At 40.8% G+C, this 19,995-nt stretch overlaps 1 protein-coding gene across 1 annotated transcript; it reads left to right on the top strand.

Moving 5' to 3' along the window:
• The first annotated feature begins 1,445 nt into the window (after positions 1 to 1,445).
• On the top strand, positions 1,446 to 19,485 carry LOC124285284 (ATP-binding cassette sub-family C member 2-like). The gene is made up of 19 exons (XM_046721483.1): positions 1,446 to 1,603; positions 3,570 to 3,634; positions 5,087 to 5,224; positions 5,941 to 6,216; positions 6,770 to 6,948; positions 7,770 to 8,090; positions 9,492 to 9,629; positions 10,292 to 10,438; positions 11,246 to 11,330; positions 11,619 to 11,688; positions 12,010 to 12,136; positions 12,491 to 12,667; positions 12,822 to 12,989; positions 13,546 to 13,729; positions 15,796 to 15,862; positions 16,069 to 16,231; positions 16,643 to 16,892; positions 18,565 to 18,875; positions 19,372 to 19,485. Exons 5-19 carry the CDS (start codon positions 6,928 to 6,930, stop codon positions 19,483 to 19,485), a joined length of 2,343 nt encoding a protein of 780 aa, XP_046577439.1. The 5' UTR covers positions 1,446 to 1,603; positions 3,570 to 3,634; positions 5,087 to 5,224; positions 5,941 to 6,216; positions 6,770 to 6,927.
• Positions 19,486 to 19,995: the final 510 nt, after the last annotated feature.

Here is a 19,995-nt window from a genome sequence, read left to right as displayed (position 1 = left end):
GATGTGGGCTAGCAACATTTTTACTTAACTAGCCCTCCTGGCCAGTGAATTTTCAAAATTAAGTCATTCACTGTGCCTACCGGTAATTGTTCATGGTAACTTGGATCAGTTTAAGCTTATTTGAAAACATCAGAACATATAATTGTAATATGAACGGATAACTATATCTAGATATTGTATAGAGGATATGAATCATGTTCATTAAGTTCACCGAAATAATGTTCTACTTGCACTATATCTATTCAGAATGACTTCACATGTCACGTGATAACTTAACAGAATGGTTGGCGATCAAAATTCATGGATAGATATCAGAGAAATACAAATTATATAACCCATAAAATTATATGCTTGATAAATTTGAAGATGTATTATTTTACGATACAACTGCTGAACTCACACATACACACACAAGAGGTGAGGTGAGGTGAAATTGGGTTTAACGTCGTGCTTGAGAATATTTCGCTCATATGACGACGTGCATGCGTGTGTATGTGTTTGTGCGGCTGCTTGTACTAGCCCAGACTTAAGCTGGTTTTATAGTGCTAGCCCACTGAGATACCATGCCGCAGTGAAGCATGAATATCCCACTCAGACACATTATACTGACTCCGAGCCGACCAGTCCTTTTTGTACCCATTAATGCCGAACGCCAGGCAGGGACCAACAAGTACCATATTTTAACGTCTTTTGGTATGACACGGTCGGGGATCGAACCAACGACCTTCCGCTATCCGGGCGGACGCTCTAACCACTACACCACGGAGGCGGTCTACACACACAAGACAAGAGCCAAAACCGAAACGTACGTAGTTGCACTATAATAGATGACATTTCATGTACAATACGAATGCATGTAGTTAACGTAGAGATGAGGCTCACAAAAGGAAATTGAAAAATTAATATTCAGATGAAGGCTTATAGATCCAAGAGAGTTGGAATTCAGTTGGAAATCACTGAAACAAGGTATATGTATTTTGAAGTTGTCACAACCCCTAGTGTACAGTACACAACCCTGTGCACTTAAAAGAACCCACGATTCTTTTGGTATATGACCAGATGGTGGCCACATGAATACGTGCAAACACCTAGTTGCGGGTACAGCAATGTGCAGTAAACTTGGACAAAGTACTGTGACTATATGTCCCAGTCCACCCAGCTGTGAACGGGTACCTCGTCAGGATGAGAACGCCACAACTCGGTGCGCCTAGTGGCAGCTTTTTATGCCGATGTGCCGTTGAGATTGACATCCAAATTATCGAGGGAAAACATACCAGCGCCTTGAGCATGCACTAGTTGCGTGGATATGCGCGCTATATAAATATCCTATGAGAAGTTCGGCGCTTCCAAAAACGTCATTTAGAGTAGAAGGATATGTTATGAGGAACAAATTTGCCTTTACACCGCCGTTATCAGCTTCCGTCAACACTCCTTCGAGGGAGGACTGGCTCACGCGGTGACCCACATTGCACAACACAGGGACATAGATATTGACTATAAACAGCTCCTGACATCCGTGAAGCTTCGTTTGTAGCCTTTGTTACACAGGAATGTTGACGGCAGATATTCGTACATCTTTGACATGACAGATACACGACCAGAGGTACGTCTTGTTTAACAATTGTTTACTATAGTTTCACTCCAGTAATTTAATTTAATGCATACAGAACACTACATTAAGCTGGCGTTTAAACAAATTAATATGAGGAAATGATGTTGACGCCTCTTATCAAGTATCGGCAAAACATGAAGTTGTCTGTATGCAGTGCATATTAATTAATCCAGGGGAATTTCCGAACATTCTATAAATAGCAGTCTTGTCTAAAATAGTACGCTCCTTTACTGGACTCTGGCCTTTGCTATACTGATTGTGTCTGTTTTTGATTGACATTTTTAATCAGTTGCTGTGGCAAGGATGTATTAATGAGTGAGAGAATAACTGGTTTTTAAGGGCGCATTCGAAACCACTCAAGCTATAACACGGTGGCCTCGCATTGACGAATCGTATAGTACAGACGGGATCTATCGTGAAAGATCGATCGATCATGATGTAACTAGATACAAAAATAAACCATGTAAATATTAATAGATGAATACAATTAGATTGATCTAAACATCACAAACATTGTGGCCTTTTCTGGATGTGAAAATCCAATTTGAATTTGGCTTCAATGATTTATTTTTATTTACGGATGTAAACAAAGTAAACAACGGTATGTACACTTCGGATATCTGCGTGGCAGATTTTTAAGGGAATATCTCCATAATCGAAGAAGGATATCAAATTCAAATGGAATAAAATATGTGACAATAATAAGCCTTTATAACAGACGGCATCCAGAAGTCATTTTGATGGCTTTTCCAATGTTTCTTAAGATTATGTAAACATAAACGGAAAAATGCTTCGTTATTCAATGAGGAATGATGGAAAATTTGGCATTGTATATTTTCAATAGAAATATGCAAATTATGTTAAAGATCGTTCCAGTCCAAATTGGGAATAGCATCCTATATGGTTTTGGTCATTGATGAGGAATTGTCTTCCACTTGCCTTTGCATAAAACTTTAAGCTGTCCTGGAGTCTTGAATATTTAGATCAAACACTTTTATATATTTTAGCCATGTCATCAACATTATAAAGAACCCATGGGGATAAACAAAAAAGTACTGGAGGAATCATTCGCGAAATCTATGAAAACGTATTGCCTCTGACTCAAGTTCTGTCCTCTCTATCCGTCGCCGCAAATAGTTATAAACTTTCTTATGCGGCGTTAAGCAATATTCACACACTCACTCTTTCTATCTGCATCCATTTATTCTGTATATTAGAGCCATGTACTTTGAAATCTACTTCACTTTCAACTGTTTGATGAGATTTATGGACATACTATAATCGGATGTGACGACTGAAATACAGTGTTCGAAATAGCCGTCTGCCGTCACACCCGAGACGGGTTAACAAGAAAATAATTAAAGTTTCTGACCGACAATGCATTCAGATAAAGTAATAAAAAAACATTCCATTCTTGTCGTGCAAATAAGAGTGGGTGAGTATGTTTTGATGCACTTTAAGCACAATTCCTGCAATATCATGTCGGGGGATACCAGAAATGTGCCCCACACACTGTGCCCATATGAAGAATCGAACCCAGATCTTCGCATCGTGACAAACAAACGCTTTAACCACTGCGTTACCATACCGTCCATGTGTCAGTACGAACCCATCTCTAATTCCTTTCGTATTTCGTTGAAAAGGAACACATTTATAAACTGACGTACAAAAGAAAGTACACACCTGATGCTTTGGCAAAAATGTTTTCCTAAAAACAGCATGATATTTAGAAAAGTGTATTGATTGTGACTCACAAGTCACAAACATTGTGTACGTGTTGCAATAACACCATAGATATCGTACCAAAATTGGAACATTGCTAGGAAAATATTTACGTTTTTTCAATAGTCTCAAAATTCCAGGTGTATACTTTCTTTGTACACCAGTATATACACTAGCTGTATAGTTACACCCTGGTTGTATTATTATGATGACGGTCATCTGTGTTGTCCTGCAGCCGACACCGTGTCCGGAGATCAACGCCTCGAAGTTGTCTCGACTCTTCTTCTTGTGGTCTAACGGGTATGTAAGCATGTAAACACATAGTTCCGGAAATATAATTATTGTACTTGTTAAAATGAGTGATATTTCTGGAATAATTAATGCAAGAAAAGGGATATTTGTGAAAAACATTTATTTTATATTTTGCCAGTACATTCCTGCAGTAAAACATAATTTCTGCCAGAAATGTCTGGCAGAAAAATCAGTCCTGCTGGAATTTCTGCAGAAAACAAAATTTAGTCAGACATTTCTGCAGAACTGCATTTTCTGACCCCATTCGTAGGCAATGGTTATGAATGAATATAATATTGGCACATAACTGAGATCGGTTCATCTCATCAAGTGCTTTCCAATGATGTAAAGTTCCTTCTTGCAGCTCGATCCTTTCTTTTGGTCAAGTTAGGACTGCTGGCCATTAACAAGGTGTCCGCCCAGCCTTTACATATCTACGAAATATATACAAAACCCTGAGCCCAGAACGAGACTTAATTTCAGACTTGCCAATTTGTTGGATTCATTATAATGTATTTTCTAGAGTATTGGGCTTTGGCACTACTTATGTCATTACTTTTTGTTAGGTTTATCGTCACTTAGGATAGTTCCATATATATCAATGCGGGTTGGCATTATTGGAAGCAGATTGCAGAGTGAGTAGGCAAGTTTGGAAACGTACGAGTGGTTTTCGACAGTATTTCAGTTGTATGCCAGAATGTCAGTTTGATGCGGGAATATGAAAGTAGGTGTTTACTGCGTCGGGGAATGCAATGACTAGGGGCAGTTTTCAGACAAAGCTAAAACTAGTCACAGAGTGAGCGATTGCGCAGCTTAAGTCAACTGTGCTAGTCAACTACGCAGAGCGAAACATTTTACATTTTGCAGGAGCAAATTTCCAGCGATTTGCCGGCGGTCTGTAAAAGATCGAGTCTGGTCCAGACAAGCCAGTGATTGATATTATGAACATTGTTATGCGCAATTGGGATATGATTAATGCATCAACTAGGTGACCCTGACCACCCAACCCCTTTAGCAAGCATTGTTTTCTAACCCGAAACCGGAATTTATGAATTATAACATCAGCAACAATACCCGTCTTGCTTTTTTACGTGTGTGTTGTTGGGTACTATTTGGGTTTTGTTTTTTTTAATGTTTTTTTGTTGTTTTGTTTGTTTGTGTTTGAGTTTTGTTTTGTTTGGGGTTTGCGCGCGCGCGCGTGTGTGTGTGGGTGGGGGTGGGTGGGTGGGGTTTGTTGTTTGTCTTGTCTATTGTGTTGTTTATTTGTTTGTTGCTTCTTTATTTGTTTCTTTTGTGGTGGTCGTTTGTTTTGTTTGTTTTTTTTGGGTGGGGTGGGATGGGGTGGTATTTCTATTTTGGGGGCATGGTGGTATCTCTAATGATCAGGTGCATTCTGGATAGACAAACCGTAATAGCTTCAGAAATGTGTGCATAAAACCAATCTGTTATTTGTGTTCGCAGGTTATTAAAGAAAGCTTATACAGAAACACTAACAGAGGACACATTGTGGGGCATAAACCCAAGAGAGAAGTGTCAGAATGTGTGTCCAAAGTTCGAGAGAATCCTTTCAGAGGGGACGTCAAAATCAAGAACCACGAGGTAAAAGGAGTAGGATTGGTCCATCTGGCAGTTACTAGCGTCATTCAAGTATTATAATACAAATTTCGTTTGTCTGTTGGACAAATTGTATTTTTTTTCATAAATAGCGGGTCAAACGGGAAAATACCGAGTTTTTTTATGTAATTTGTGTTGGCTTTTTTAGGCTACTGAAAATTTAATTATCTTGACTTAACCATCGCTTATTCCTTCAACAGTGAAACAGCGGGGTACCTCTGTACAAAGCACCTGTATTCATAGTGTCTAAATGTGTGTTAGTGTGTAATATTTTACGCTGCCTTTAGCAATATTCCAGTATTAACACGGCGGTTGGCACCAGAACTGTACCCGTATGGGAATCGAACTTGGGTTTTCAGCGTAACGCGCGGATTCATTAACTATGAAGTTGCACCCACGTCCCCCACAGTGTCTAAGGTGTCTGAGATACCCATAAGCTGTTGTGTTTTATAATAAAATCTTAAATAATTAAAACTCAAGTTACGCTTTATAAAATAGAGCCATGCAGTGGTTCCAGTGTTCACTAAGCAACACTACAGTACATGTCTTATATAAAATATGTCGCCTTTCTTCAGATATCTTTTAATGCAACATATGACTGAGATGTATCGTAGTTTTATTTGCCCGTCAGTCTGTAACTGTATATTTACTCAAGGCTCGAGATGGTTAAACAAAGTATAAAAACTCAGCATGTATTTCAGACATCAAACTCATACAGAAGACATTCCATCAAGTCACCGGAGTACCACGGGGCCCATGTCTGATATACGACACAGAAAGGGAACCACAGAACAAACAGTCAAACATATTCACGTCAAACATAAAACACAGGATGTCACCCAACCGAATCCGAAAGTCAAACACCGTTCTCTGTGGATGGTCATCATCAAGACATTTTGGAAAGAGTTCTTCAAAGCTATGGGTCTTAGGTTTCTGCAGTATATAATCATTTGGACAACAAATCCTTTCTTTATGAGGTAGGTAGAACATTCACAATTTCTCTTGACTGATGTCAAATGTAATATTCATATCTATTCATAATACAGGCATGTATTCTCAAATATGCACTTTTTCGTAATATTTGATTGTTTTCATAATCGAAGTTTAATGCACAGTCTTTAATAAGGCTCTCGACTGGCCAACATAGACTTTCTAAAGGGTTTTTAAAGTGTAAATTTATATTCCTCAAAGTTATGGAAAATGGCGTCAGCGTTCAGTACACTAAAAGGCAAATAATCATCTTATATGTTTTCATCATCACAACGACCTGAATTAGAGTACAAAGGTATCCAGGCGTATCAGGCTGAGCGGAATAGAGCTCATGGGTATAGTTGGTAGTATTCATTTCAAAAGTGTTGAACTTCAAGGATGTAAATCTTCCCCAATCAATCTGACGCCAGAAATAACCTAACTACTTAGCAAATCAACTTCAAGCACAACCTCCTCACTCATGTAATGAACTCAACCAAACACCCAACCGCTGTGTCACGTCATTATAAATGCATATGATGATACTAATTTCCATGTTAGCTACCTGATCGACACAACTGATGACCCAGACTCCAGTCCGTGGATGGGGATGCTGCTGTCCATGGTTCTCCTGCTGTTACTGATGACGGCGGGACTGTTGTTTGAACATTCCTTTTTTTAACAACCACAGCCTCGAGATCCATATACGTTCATCCCTAATGTCCTCTGTTTATAAAAAGGTACGTGAACCAAATTACAAGCAAAACACTCAAGTATATTGTGACAGCTTAGACAAAACTTTCTACTACTAGTATCCACTATTAAAGCATTCAGTATTTCTATATATAGACTCATAACACACATATCTTAAAAGCGTTGATATACGACTTTACATATTGGTATATTTCGTTTTCAACATGAGGAACCAATTTCACAAAGTCATCTTAACATTGTAATTGCCTTAACTCGCATATGTTAACATAGTATTAGCCTTGCAATGTATACTGGTAAAAAAGTAGGGAAACTTCATTTAAATTTGCGACTGAAACAAAGGGGACATATATTGGGCTCAGTCAATGTTGATGTGATAATAATGAATGTTTTGAGAGTGCATCACCACTTGCACTTCCTTATGACCGTGGTTGTTGTACAGCAATTTCTGTTGAAAGATGATTGGTGTATGACTTGAAATTTGCATGTGTACGTATTTCATTTTTCGTTAACAAAAAAATAGAAACAACACTAACAAATGTGTGATGCAAAATGATTGTCAAAATTAATGGTCCACAGTGTTTTATCGACCTTCCTAAAACCATCAAAATCAAGAATGACACCCCATGCACGTGTATGGGGCTACTGCGTTGTGTACGTGCATCCCATGCATTGTGTTTAGCCATGGTGATAAAGAGAAATGGTGGTGCCTTCATAAGATGTCTGTCTTTGAAATATCTGTTAACGTTTATGCTTCCTATCCAAATCCAAATCAAATCCAAAAGTTCAAGTTCCCCATATGATAAGAAAATATATATTGCTGCTGTACTTTTAAATTACTTTATTAAAGGCAATGAATCTCCACTGGAAGTCCCGTAAGAAGTATTCCATAGGTGAGATGACCAACTACCTCTCTAGTGACGCTGACACCATCGCCTTCCACCTCACCCACCTGACAGAGGTGATGTACACTCCACTCCACTTCATCGTGGTCTTCTACCAGCTGTTCTTCATCCTTGGTCCAGCAGCTGGGCTTGGCTTGGCCACTGTCGTGCTCATCATGCCCATCAATGTGTACATCGCCGTGGGAATGCGGGCTCTGTTCGACGAGAACGCCGATAACAAGGACGAGAAGATTAAGCTGTTGAATGAAGTACTAACAGGGATGAAGGTAAGCATGGGGCTTCCACGTCATAATACATGTTCACATATAGGATATCGACACCAGCCATTTTACAGAAGTCGTCATTTTATTATAATAAAATAGTTTAACTTGAAATATTAAATAGACATAAATGTATAAACATGAACAAAATTGTTTTAAACTACCTTAAAGAAAATGCACCCCCTAAAATATTGCCCAACGTGGTTCAAATTTCAATTAGGTACGAGCTCCGTCTAATGTGAATGTAAGATTTTACAATGAAGATCTGTTTTGTAGCTTTATTCTACAGAACCGATCTATGTACAAAATCTACAGACTGGTTGATTTACATTCACTCAAATACCTCAATCCAAGACCTTGTCGTAGACTATTTTGTTCTTGTGTGGTAGCCTTGTGATTGCAACCTTGAGCTTAAAGGTCCAGGTTCGATCCCACACGTTGGTCCAAAATATGAAGGCCACTGTCATCCACATTGTATAATGTTGCACCGACTGAAACTCAACAAAACAGTGTATTTTGCATAATTGTGAAGAAAGCGTAACTCAGTTATGAAAGTCAGAATATTCTCTGATTTAAAATTCACCAAAACGAAACAGTCACTTCATTCAAGATTCAGTAAGTTGATATATCATTGACGACGATGCACCTTTATCAATCAATCAAATTTAAGGACGACTGTGGCCTACGTTGTAAGTGGCAATATGCCCTTTCACACATACAACGATCTCCTTAATTAAACTGTAAATACTATGCCTCGAACTACAGATAATACATGTTTTGTCGAAAGTCCCCAAGACTAGTAATTGTGGAAGTTTCAACAATGAACACGCCATCATCAAACAAATAATGCATTTTGAATTGATACACAGCTGGATCATAATTATGTCATTGTGACTGTTGATCCTTCTATCGCTTCAATCAACAGCTTGTTTTGTGTACTTCCAAGGGGGTTGAGAATGAGATTTGACAGACACTGATCCAAACACCGAGGTTGTGATAATGTAACACCATGGGCAATTGCACGAGTATTGAAATGACCTCTGAAACGTCGTCCCAAAGAATTAAAGAAGCTGTTATCCATGAAAACGTTCCATGTATTATTAATGCCGTTAAAGGGGCGGTGGGGTAGCCTAGTGGTTAAACCGTTGGCTCGTCACGCCGAAGACCCGGGTTCGATTCCACACATGGGTACAATGTGTGAAGCCCATTTCTGGTGTCCCCCGCTGTGATATTGCTGGAATATTGCTAAAAGCAGTGTAAAACCAGACTCAGTCAGTCAGTCAGTCAGTCAGTCATTAAAGTTGCTGTCTTTGTCCAATCTTTAAGAGCAGTATAATGGTCAGATTGGTAACAAGGCATTGGTTACGACCATTTCTAAATTATAATATTATGTGCATGTTATTTAAGGTATTAAAGCTTCTTGCCTGGGAGAAGTGTTTCGGAGACAAGCTTGATGCAATCAGAAACAAGGAACTGTCAGTTCTGAGACGTCTGTACATTTTCCGAGCCTTCAACGTCTTCAGCTGGAATGCTTCACCTTATGTGGTAAGTTCCCAGAACTTAATGAAACCCAATTGGCCTGCGTTTGGGCAACAATTTTAAACTGAAATGTGTTACACATCACTGAAATATTATCATCATCATCATCATCACCATCACCATATTAGGACATGTGTAATTTCATGTATATAATGGATACTAGTATGCTGTCGTTTAGTAAACGTTTGGTGCCTCTTATTGCGTGGGCCACTCTTGTGGGAAATATAATCATAATTAAAACCAAAGTTGAGGGAGCGTTACTTTTTCGTTGGTCTGTTCGACGCCCCTCGAAATTAACTTCGTGTACTTTCTGATGTACGTGTTATTATGTAGGAAGCGGAGTTAATGTATATCCTCATTGTAACCTTTTGTCCTTCAATACCCGTGATGATCCGGATTAGAATTGATCTTCAGTAACCCATGCTTTTTGTAAGAGGCGACTTACGGGATCAAGTGGTCAGACTCGCTGACTTGTCATCGTATCCCAGGTGCATAGATCGATGCTTATGCTGTTGATCACAGGATTGTCTGATCCTCACTCGATTATTTACAGACCGCCGCAATATAGCTGGAATATTTCTGAGTGCGGCGTAAAACTAAACTCACTCACTCACTGTCCTTCAATACCCGTTGTATTCAACCTATGCTACCAATGTCTCTGTCCCCAGATTTCCGTGGTGATGTTCTGTGGGTTCTACTACATGAACGGAGACAGTATTTTGTCACCGAAATCTGCCTTCGCCGTTGTGTCTCTTCTAAATCTACTCCGATTCGCCATCAGTCAAACGCCCGAAGTCGTGTTTGACATCACAAAGGTAAACTGCAAATTCATCATAGCCATGCCTATCGTGTATACCGTGTGTTAGTTAACAGCGGATCCCGGTGGGGATTCTATAAGAATATAGGTCACCATCAACCGATGCTTGTCTTAGGAGGCGACATTGTTGATCGGATGGTCTGGTTCGGTGTTTTGGTGTCATCGTACCCTGACGGCGTGACACGTTTATCATAACACCAATCACTGAATTTTCTGGCCCAGAGACGATTATTTTTAAGGTGGCCGTAATGAAGCCAAACTATTGCTGAGTCAGCGTTATAGAATAAACACATACAGAATAGGTACGAAGTTAACTAATAGTTCGGAAGGGAACTTGCAAGACTTAGTTTTGTCATTGATTTTTAAATAGAGGGTGTCATTTCCATAAACATGTGTCAATATTGTATGTATGTTCTAAATCTAAGAGTGGGGTAACCTAGTGGTTAAAGCACTGATTCGTCACGCTGAAGACCCGGGTTCGATTCCCCACATGGGTACAATGTGTGGAGCCCATTTCTGTTATTCTCCGCCGTGATACGTGTATTACTGGAAAATTACTAAAAGCGGCGTAAAACCGTATTCACTCACTCACTCTAAATGTAGGAGTTTTCCTTAATTAATTTAAAAAACACATATATTTTCATCTCTTTTCGATATATTTATTTATCTATTTATTTATTTATTTTTGTTTATCAAAATGCGTATGTTGCTTACATTATTGTATTCAGCAGGAAGCAGATCATGTGTGGTGATCCATTATATGGTGTACAGTATAGGCTACTAATCACGTATTCCACATTTTCAGGCCAGTATTTCAGTCAGCAGGCTGCAAACATTTCTACAGGAGGACGAGTTTGAAGCGAGTTCGGCAGGAAATGCTCACTGTAATGGTAGGTCAAATACATGATACTATAACATCTCAAACGAGACTGCATACAATAACTATGAACTGACGTACTAAGAGTGAGTGAGTATGGATTTACGCCGCTTTTAGCAATATCCCGGCGGGAACACCAGAAATGGGCTCCACACATTGTACCTATGTGGGTAATCGAACCCAGGTCTTTAGCGTGACGAGCGGACGCTTTAACCAATAGGCTACTCCACCGCTCCGACGAACTAAGAAGTAATGGCTGTGGTATATATTAGCCCTAATCGTCAACTTCATATGTCTGTAGGTATTGCCATCAAGATGGAGAATGCCAGCTTCGGTTGGGATGACGACAGTTCCAAAGCAACTTTAAAAGCGTAAGCAAATTGCAGTTGTTAATTATTGCTATCGAAACATTAAGCTATAAATACCCAGTTCATTTTCATCCGTTTTCACGAGGGTTTCAATGGTCATTTAATAAACTTTGGTCCTGGAAGTTTATTAAATGATCATTGAAACTCTCGTGGAACCGGATGGAAATGAACATCCCCCCCCACACACACACACACACCCCTTTCTCAGAAAGCTGTATCCATCCCTGCACACACCCCACACACATCCTCACACCCACATAAGAAATAACATACGAACGGGTGCCTCTTACAACTGGTCAGGACGATTACTGTTGTCTTCCGCAGTGTGAACCTCAGCATCCCTGAGAGGAGCCTGATGGCCGTGGTGGGTCATGTGGGGGCTGGGAAGTCTTCCCTGGTGGCTGCTGTCCTGGGGGAAATCCAGAAGGTTAAAGGTCATCTCAGCGTCCAAGTATGTGTCCCAAACATGATGGATGGTTTTGCCACTGCATGTCATGGATTATGTAAACGTAAATCTCAGTCAAAATATAACCTTCTATATTCATCTGAGGACTGTTTAATGGAGGAAGTCAAAGATGAAGACTGCCTCACATTTCGCCACATATAGCTGCTTTCTACTCTACGTATTCAAGAGAAGTGTAATTTTCACACCCAATAAATATAAATGAGAACGGCATTGCTGTCCTTGAGTTGGACACAAGCCTCAGACTTTTCAAAATTCAAAGGAATTTATAGTTGAAACTCGCAGGCGTTGGCTGTTTGGAGTCATAAGTATTATACTATTCAAAGGACTGTGCACTTTCAGGGTCGCGTTGCCTATGTGCCTCAACAAGCTTGGATCCAGAACGACACCCTGCAGAACAACATCTTGTTTGGGAAGCCGATGGTCAAGCAGCTGTATGATAAGGTGGTGGAGTGCTGTGCCCTGAAACCTGACCTGACTATGCTGCCGGCAGGGGACCTAACGGAGATAGGGGAGAGGGTGAGTGACCTACAACGCAATTTTTCGAAACATCCAGTGAATTAAGAACCTGTAAATAATTATTGTCAGAGTAATTCCAAGGCAATAGCTGAAAACATCTCTAGCCAATTTCTATCGTGATGTCTATTCTATTTGTTTCCTCTCTTGTCATCAGGGTATCAACCTGAGTGGAGGACAGAAGCAGAGAGTGTCTCTAGCCAGAGCTGTCTACAACGATGCTGATATCTACCTGCTGGATGATCCACTCAGTGCTGTTGACAGTCATGTTGGGAAACACATCTTCGACTGTGTAATAGGCGCAAAGGGAATGTTAAAAGACAAGGTGCGATCGAGAAACCAATATGTATTCTGTAAAATCATGAAGTGAAACATTAAGTGGTTGAATGTAATGCAGCTTTTAATAGTCTGATTGACTGACTGAGTTTGGTTTTACGCCGCTTTTAGCAATATTCCAGCAACATCACGGCGGGGAACACCAGAAATGGGCTTCACACATTGTACACATGTGTGGATTCGAACCCGGGTCTTCGGCGTGACGAGCCAACGCTTTAACCACTAGGCTACCCCACCGCCACCTTTTAATAGTAATCAGTAACATGAAATAGATGTTTACAGAACAATCGTGATGTCCAGCAAACAATATCTTTCCTTTTCTTTTTTAATTTCTTTTCTTCCTTTTTCTTTTGTTGATTGAGTGGGCGTTTGGTGTTACAACATGAATATACATTATCTCTCGACCCCCCATCACCTACCCATGACTATGAAATGGTCGGTTCTTTTAGAATTGCAGCATTAATGAGATGACATGGTGTCGATGAGTAAGTTATCTGCACATCTGAGATTCACTGGAATGATGCTTCAACACATTGATTCAACAGACACGAGTCCTGGTAACGCACAACGTCCGTTACCTGCCTGATGTTGACAGCATCGTCGTTCTGGGAGACGGCACAGTGGCAGAGACGGGATCGTTCAGCGACCTCCTCAACGGTGACGGTGTGTTCACGCGTGTGCTGCGATCTTACCTGGTGGACTATGAAGACAACAGGGCGTGTGTAGAAGGTGAAGTACAAAGTGGTCGCAGTCGTAGGCGTAGAAGTACATCTAGAAGTCACAGTAGTATTTGAAGTTGCAGCTGACAAGGCACGCTTTGTAATAATTGAACTGGTAGTATTGGTTCTAGAGTCGAAGCATTGATAACAGTAGTAGAGGAAACAGTAGCAGCAGTAACAGTAGTAGTAGCAGCAGTAGAAGTAGCAGCAGTAGTAGTAGCAGCAGTAGTAGCAGCAGTAGTGGTAGTAGTATACGTAGTAGTAGCAGTAGCAGTAGTTATAGTAGCAGTAGTGAGTAGTAGTGGTAGTAGTAGCGGCAGTAGTAGTAGCAGCAGCAGCAGTAGTAAGTAGTAGGTAGCAGCAGTAGTAGTAGTAGTAGCAGTAATGTAGTAGTAGTAGCAGTAGTAGTAGTAGTAGCAGTAGTGGTAGTGGTTGCAGTAGTAGTAGTAGCAGTAGTGGTAGTAGTGGTAGTGGTAGTAGTAGTAGCAGCGGTAGTAGTAGTAGTGGTAGTAGTAGTAGCAGTGAGTAGTGAGTAGTAGTAGTAGTAGTCTACTGTGGTAGTAGTGGCAGCGGTAGTGGTAGTATTAGCAGTGGTGGCAGTGGTGATTAGTGGCAGTGGTATGTGCTGCAATGGTGGTAGTAGCAGTGGTAGTGGCGGTGGCAGCAGCGGTAGTAGTGGTGGTAGTGGTAGTGGCGGTGGTTCAGTGGTATAAAGTGGTGCTGAGTGGTAGGCAGTAGTAGTAGCAGTAATGTGGTAGTGGTAGTGGTGGTAGTGTAGTGTAGCAGTGTATAGTGGTGGTAGTGTGGTGGTGGTGGTAGTGGTAGCAGTGGTAGTGGCAGTAGTAGTAGTAGTAGTAGCGTGTAGTGGTAAGTATTAGTGTAGTAGTAGCGGCAGTGGTGATAGTAGTAGCAGTGGTAGTGGTAGCGGTGGTGGTAGTGGTAGCGGTGGTGTAGTAGTGAAGTGAGTGGTGGTCGGCACTGTAATGTCTAATGCATATCGGCTCCTATATGTAGTAGTAGCAGTGGTGGTGAGTGGTAGTGGTAGTGGCAGTGGTGGTAGTGGTAGTGGTAGTAGCAGTGGTGGTAGTAATGGTAGTGAGTAGTAGTGGCGGTGGCAAGCAGTAGCAGTAGTGGTAGCAGTAGTAGTAAGTGGCAGTGGTAGTAGTGAGTAGCAGTAGTAGTAGTGGTATTAGCAGCAGTAGTAGTAGTAGCAGTAGTAGCAGTGGTTGTAGTAGCAGTAGTGGTAATAGTAGCAGCAGCAGCAGTAGTAGTAGCAGCAGTATTAGTAGTAGCAGTATTAGTAGTAGTAGCAGTGGTAGTAGTAGCAGCAGCAGTAGTAGTAGTAGTAGCAGTAATAGTAACAGTAGTAGTAGTAGTAGTAGTAGTAGTAGTAGTAGCAGTAGTAGCAGCAGCAGCAGTAGTAGTAGTAGTAGCAATAGTAGTAGTACTACTGACTGCTGCATGTGAGATGAAAGCTCGAAGTTTTTCATGTCTTAGACGTTTGTTTCTGATTAGGTTTACGAGCACGGATAACTGTAATTAACATACGATCCATCTGGGATTCGAACCGCGGTTATCTGGCACTACTAAGAGACCCAACTGCGAATTGCTTCAACTCAGACGCCATGGGCATGCGTGCCCATTTTAGTATCAATATTTGTCGTATAATTTGCAGCAGTAAGTGTATTGTAGTGTATCTGGATGAGAATATGTAAAGTTATAATGAGAATCGGTGAACCCTAATTGGGTAAGATGTATATTAAGGGGCCACAACACATACGAAGCAGGTCATCTCCACTCCTGTGCCAAAAAGAAATACAACAGTACACACAAAATGATGTCTACATTCCAGATACTCTTCCGCCAACCACGTCTACAATTACAGTTCCAGTGGTGGAATAATTTGCCGCTTTCTCGTCTTGTAATGTTATAAAGATCTCAATATAAGTCTCTGTTGTATTACTTTACTAGCACGTTAATGTCAATTATATTAACATTTCAAAGACGTCAATTGAATGTCGTTACTCTGTGCCTATGTCCATTAATTTGATAATATGATTATATATTTCTTTCCAGATCTTGAGAAAGGCGAAGGGGACGACATAGGCAGTGATCTGAAAACAAAGCTGATTCGTCTGAACAGGTGAGCTGAATGTGGTAGTACTCTCCGCGTAAGTTTCAACCATCTTGACTCTTCAAATTGTCCCTTCTTGTTTTCTCTGAGGCGAATGACACAAATTTAAGTTTCGGTGAACGATTATATCTTGTATCTGTGTTGTTCGAAATCTACATGCCAGTACCGTTTTGTCGACACCGTGTTAAATGATGTATATGATCATGATGTTTTAGCGAGGATGGACCTGCAGCAACTGACGGCAGTCAGAAAATAACTGCAGAGGCCAACATGAAGACATCAAGACAGACCTCCAGACATCTGTCGACCTCAGAAGATAACCCGCAATCTGATGGAAAGATCATTGAAGAAGAGGAGTCGGTGGAAGTTAGTGGGAAGGTATTAGTATGTAACACAGTCTCACACAGGCAGTCTTGGCGATAGCTCAGTGATTGAAGCGTTCTTTAGAGAAGACCAAGGTCACCCTTCTACAAGACGTAAGCAGGATTACAACACAGGATTATTGTTTGTGCTCTCCGTGCTTTAGTTTGAATGTTCTTACTATAATCTCGAATTAAAACATTTTCTGTTGTATTACACACTTCTTCAGCAGTCGGTTACACTCTCCTCTTGAAAATGTAGACTAATCAAAGTTAAATCCTTATTCTTTTAGTTATCCTATTGTTATTCATTACGACAGAAAAACACTTCCTTTGAGGTATATACTTAGCCTATCACATGATAAAATAAACAACTTCAATTCCACCGGTCTGTCTATACAGTATACACGAGTATCCATTTTCACTATAGCGGACATGGAGTCTGTTCCTGGATTATGCAAGGGTCTACGGCCATTGGCAGATGTTGGTGACAGTGACGTCCTATTGCCTGTACTACGTCCTCTGGCTGGAGGGTAACATCTGGCTGACCCAGTGGACGGACGACCCCCTGCTGAAGAGTGTCAGAGACGGTGTCCTCGCCAATGGGACAACACAGGAAGACATTCGGAGGACCAACATGCAGTATCTGAGTGTCTACAGCGGACTTGGACTAGCCATGTGTAAGTCTCTGGTTTCGGTAGCCGAGTGTGAGTTATTGTGGCCATGCGTGTTTCTGTACTTTATGAACAGCTCACGAAGTAGGCAACTGATGGCGCAGAGATTACCTCACATGGCAAGCTTGATTGTAGGGAATAGCTAATTGTTGGGAGTTGGTTCTGTACTCCTCTCAGGCGCGTAGCAAGCCATTCTTTTCGTGTAAGCCCGATAGGTTGCAAAGCTTTATATTAGATTGTATTGAGTGCTTGCCCAACCTTTTAGCAACAATCATATGTAAGCCGGGGCTTTTTTCAGAATTGTAGCTACGCCCCTGCCTCTGAAACACAGGTCATGTAAATATGCGTGGAGTGACTCCTCGGGACGTTGACTTTTCTGGGGAAAAGCCCCTGTTAACTGAAGAGCGACTTAGCCCATGTTGAGATGCTAATGCAAACATGTGCAGCGTAAGGGGCAGCTCGGGGTGTTTACTCCTTCAGGGGCTTTTGGAATTATTGTATCAATAATTGTGCATCGACACACCTATAGTTAAGGGCATGGAAATACCTATACATACCGGAGATGACATTTAGATAGCTCTCGTGTTTCAGCAATTCATTGTAAGCAGATTGGATGAGTATTAAAATGTACTCAATTATCCTTCATTGTCTGAACCCTTTCATGCTTACTCTTATGTTGTTTTTGTTGATGGCTATTAGATTTATATGTGTCGTTGCTGTAGTTCGTAACTCTTGGACAGTAAAGATCCGGGTTAGAATTAGGGCCTGTTCGATTATGCTAAACCGGTTTTGGTTTCGGGAAAACCATGCACTCGATTACGTCGAAACCTAAAACTGGGTTCTGAAACTTCGAAACCATCTCCAAGGCAGGTTTCGCAGTTTCAGTTTCGCGGTCTCTCACAACAAACATGGCGGAAATGAAAGCGCCAAGTTCAGCTGATCTTGGTGGCAAAATAGAGCAGCAGTTTTTGGAACCAAAATAAGGATAAAAAATCAACTGAGAACTTGGAAAATATTATTTAAAACCTCAGTCTATTGAACATGACTATTTTATGTAACTTGTATATATCTATATAATTACTTGTAACAGTATAATTACATATACGCATATATTTACCTCCAAAAGCATCACATCTCTATGTTATTTGTTAATTCACTGATAAAATGAAAAACATATGCTGTCATCCAATTCGTTCCACATATACAGTAGCAGAGACATTTTTTTGGTATCCATTTTGAAACCGGATTGTGAAACCATCCACTCGTTTATAAAACTAGAAAGTAGTTTCACTTTGAAACCATGTATCCGAAACTAGACACTCGTTTATAACAGGAGAAACCAGTTTCAAAACCCAAACCAGTTTCGCAATAATCGAACTAGCCCTTAGTTTTCAACAGCCCATGCTTATCGTAAGAGGCGACTAACGGGATCTGGTGGTCAGGGTTGCTGACGTCGATAACATGTTGGTTGACACCATGTCATCGATCAATGCTCATAATTTTGATCACCGCATTGTCTGATCCAGACTCGATAATTTACGAGTGTGGCGTTAAACAAAAGAAAGACAAAAGTTGTCTTTCATAAGAGTATCGTGTCTGTATTTTAGTCATCAACTTCTAAAATGCCAATGGCATATGTCTAAAATGTATTATATGGTGTCTCAACATGATCTTATAGCGTTCTGCATCCTGATATACACTTCTGTCACAACGATCGGTGTGGTAAAAGCCTCGAGAGATCTACATCACCAATTGCTGACAAACATCCTGAGAGCTCCAATGGCATTCTTCGACACAACACCAATCGGCAGAATAACCAATCGCTTCTCACATGACATGGACAAGATCGACGGGGACCTGCCATTTGGCCTTGAGTTTTGGCTGGACTGTGTCGCTATCGTGGCGGTTGCCCTGGTCGCTGTTGTGTACAGCTCTCCCCATGTTATAGTGCTCATCATACCGCTGGCATACTACTACTGCTATATACAGGTGAGTGAGTGAGTGACTTTAGTTTTACGCCGCTTTTAGCAATATTACAGCAACATCACGACGTGGGACACCAGAAATGGGCTTCACACATTGTACCCATGTGGGAATCGAGCTCGGGTCTTGGCGCGACGGGCGAAGCCTTTAACCACTAGGCTACCCCAACGCCCCATGTGTGTGTGTGTGTGTGTGTGTGTGTGTGTGTGTGTGTGTTGTGTGTGTTGTGTGTGTGTGTGTGTGTGTGTGTGTGTGTGTGTGTGTGTGTGTGTGTGTGTGTGTGTGTGTGTGTGTGTGTGTGTGTGTGTTTGTGTGTAATATGGTTTCGCACCCAGTTTTCTCGTCTCTGAAAGCAGGCACATGAAACGAAATTCAAAGGCCCGTGAGACCATAATATACCCATTAGAACATCTGTATTGTTCTTGTGCCCAACAGAACCTGTGTGGATAACGAATATTGCTGTAACCCGCTTTCATTCTTCAGGATTCTAGTTCTTGATCAGGGTGAGGTCAAGGAGTTCGAGTCTCCAGAGAAGCTTCTCCAGAAGCAAGGTTTGTTCTATCAGATGACACGTGATGCAGGAATCAACTCAAGTAGAATGCCCAATTCAAGTTGAACACTCAAGTGGAACACCATTAACAGCTCTTTACTCACCGTCCACGATGATGCATCTTTAAACACGCTGTCATCTTTTTACGTTCTTGAAGATATCGCTGACTGTCATTGAACGCAGCAGATCCTAAGTAATAGTGAAACTCTTCATATTGTTGATTATGTTCATGTATTTTTCAATATGGATTTGAAATGTGTTTGTATTTTGGCATAATATTGTGAAATAAATTTACAATATAATGTTCATGTGTCGCCGTCTTTTCCTAAACGTCTTTTAGTCAGTCCTCCGTGTGTTGTGAGATTGGTGATTCGTGATTGGTGTGCACACCCCAAATTTGTATCAATTGTCTCCCTTACTTGTGAATGTTCTCAGTCCCACTCCGGGCCTCTGATGTGATTTACAGTCCGCATTTAGCCTAATGCTATAATCATGTACTTTTTTCAGATACTTTTTTCACTTGAGAATGCTCCTCATATGCTAATCCCCATAAAGATGCCTAATATAAGATTTATA

Source organism: Haliotis rubra, unplaced genomic scaffold (assembly GCF_003918875.1).
Source record: "Haliotis rubra isolate DU_JTF1 unplaced genomic scaffold, ASM391887v1 Scf357, whole genome shotgun sequence".
In the NCBI taxonomy this organism is placed as follows: Eukaryota; Metazoa; Mollusca; class Gastropoda; order Lepetellida; family Haliotidae; genus Haliotis; species Haliotis rubra.
Note: the sequence above shows the minus strand (reverse complement) of the source record. Positions and strands in the feature narration are given on the sequence as shown.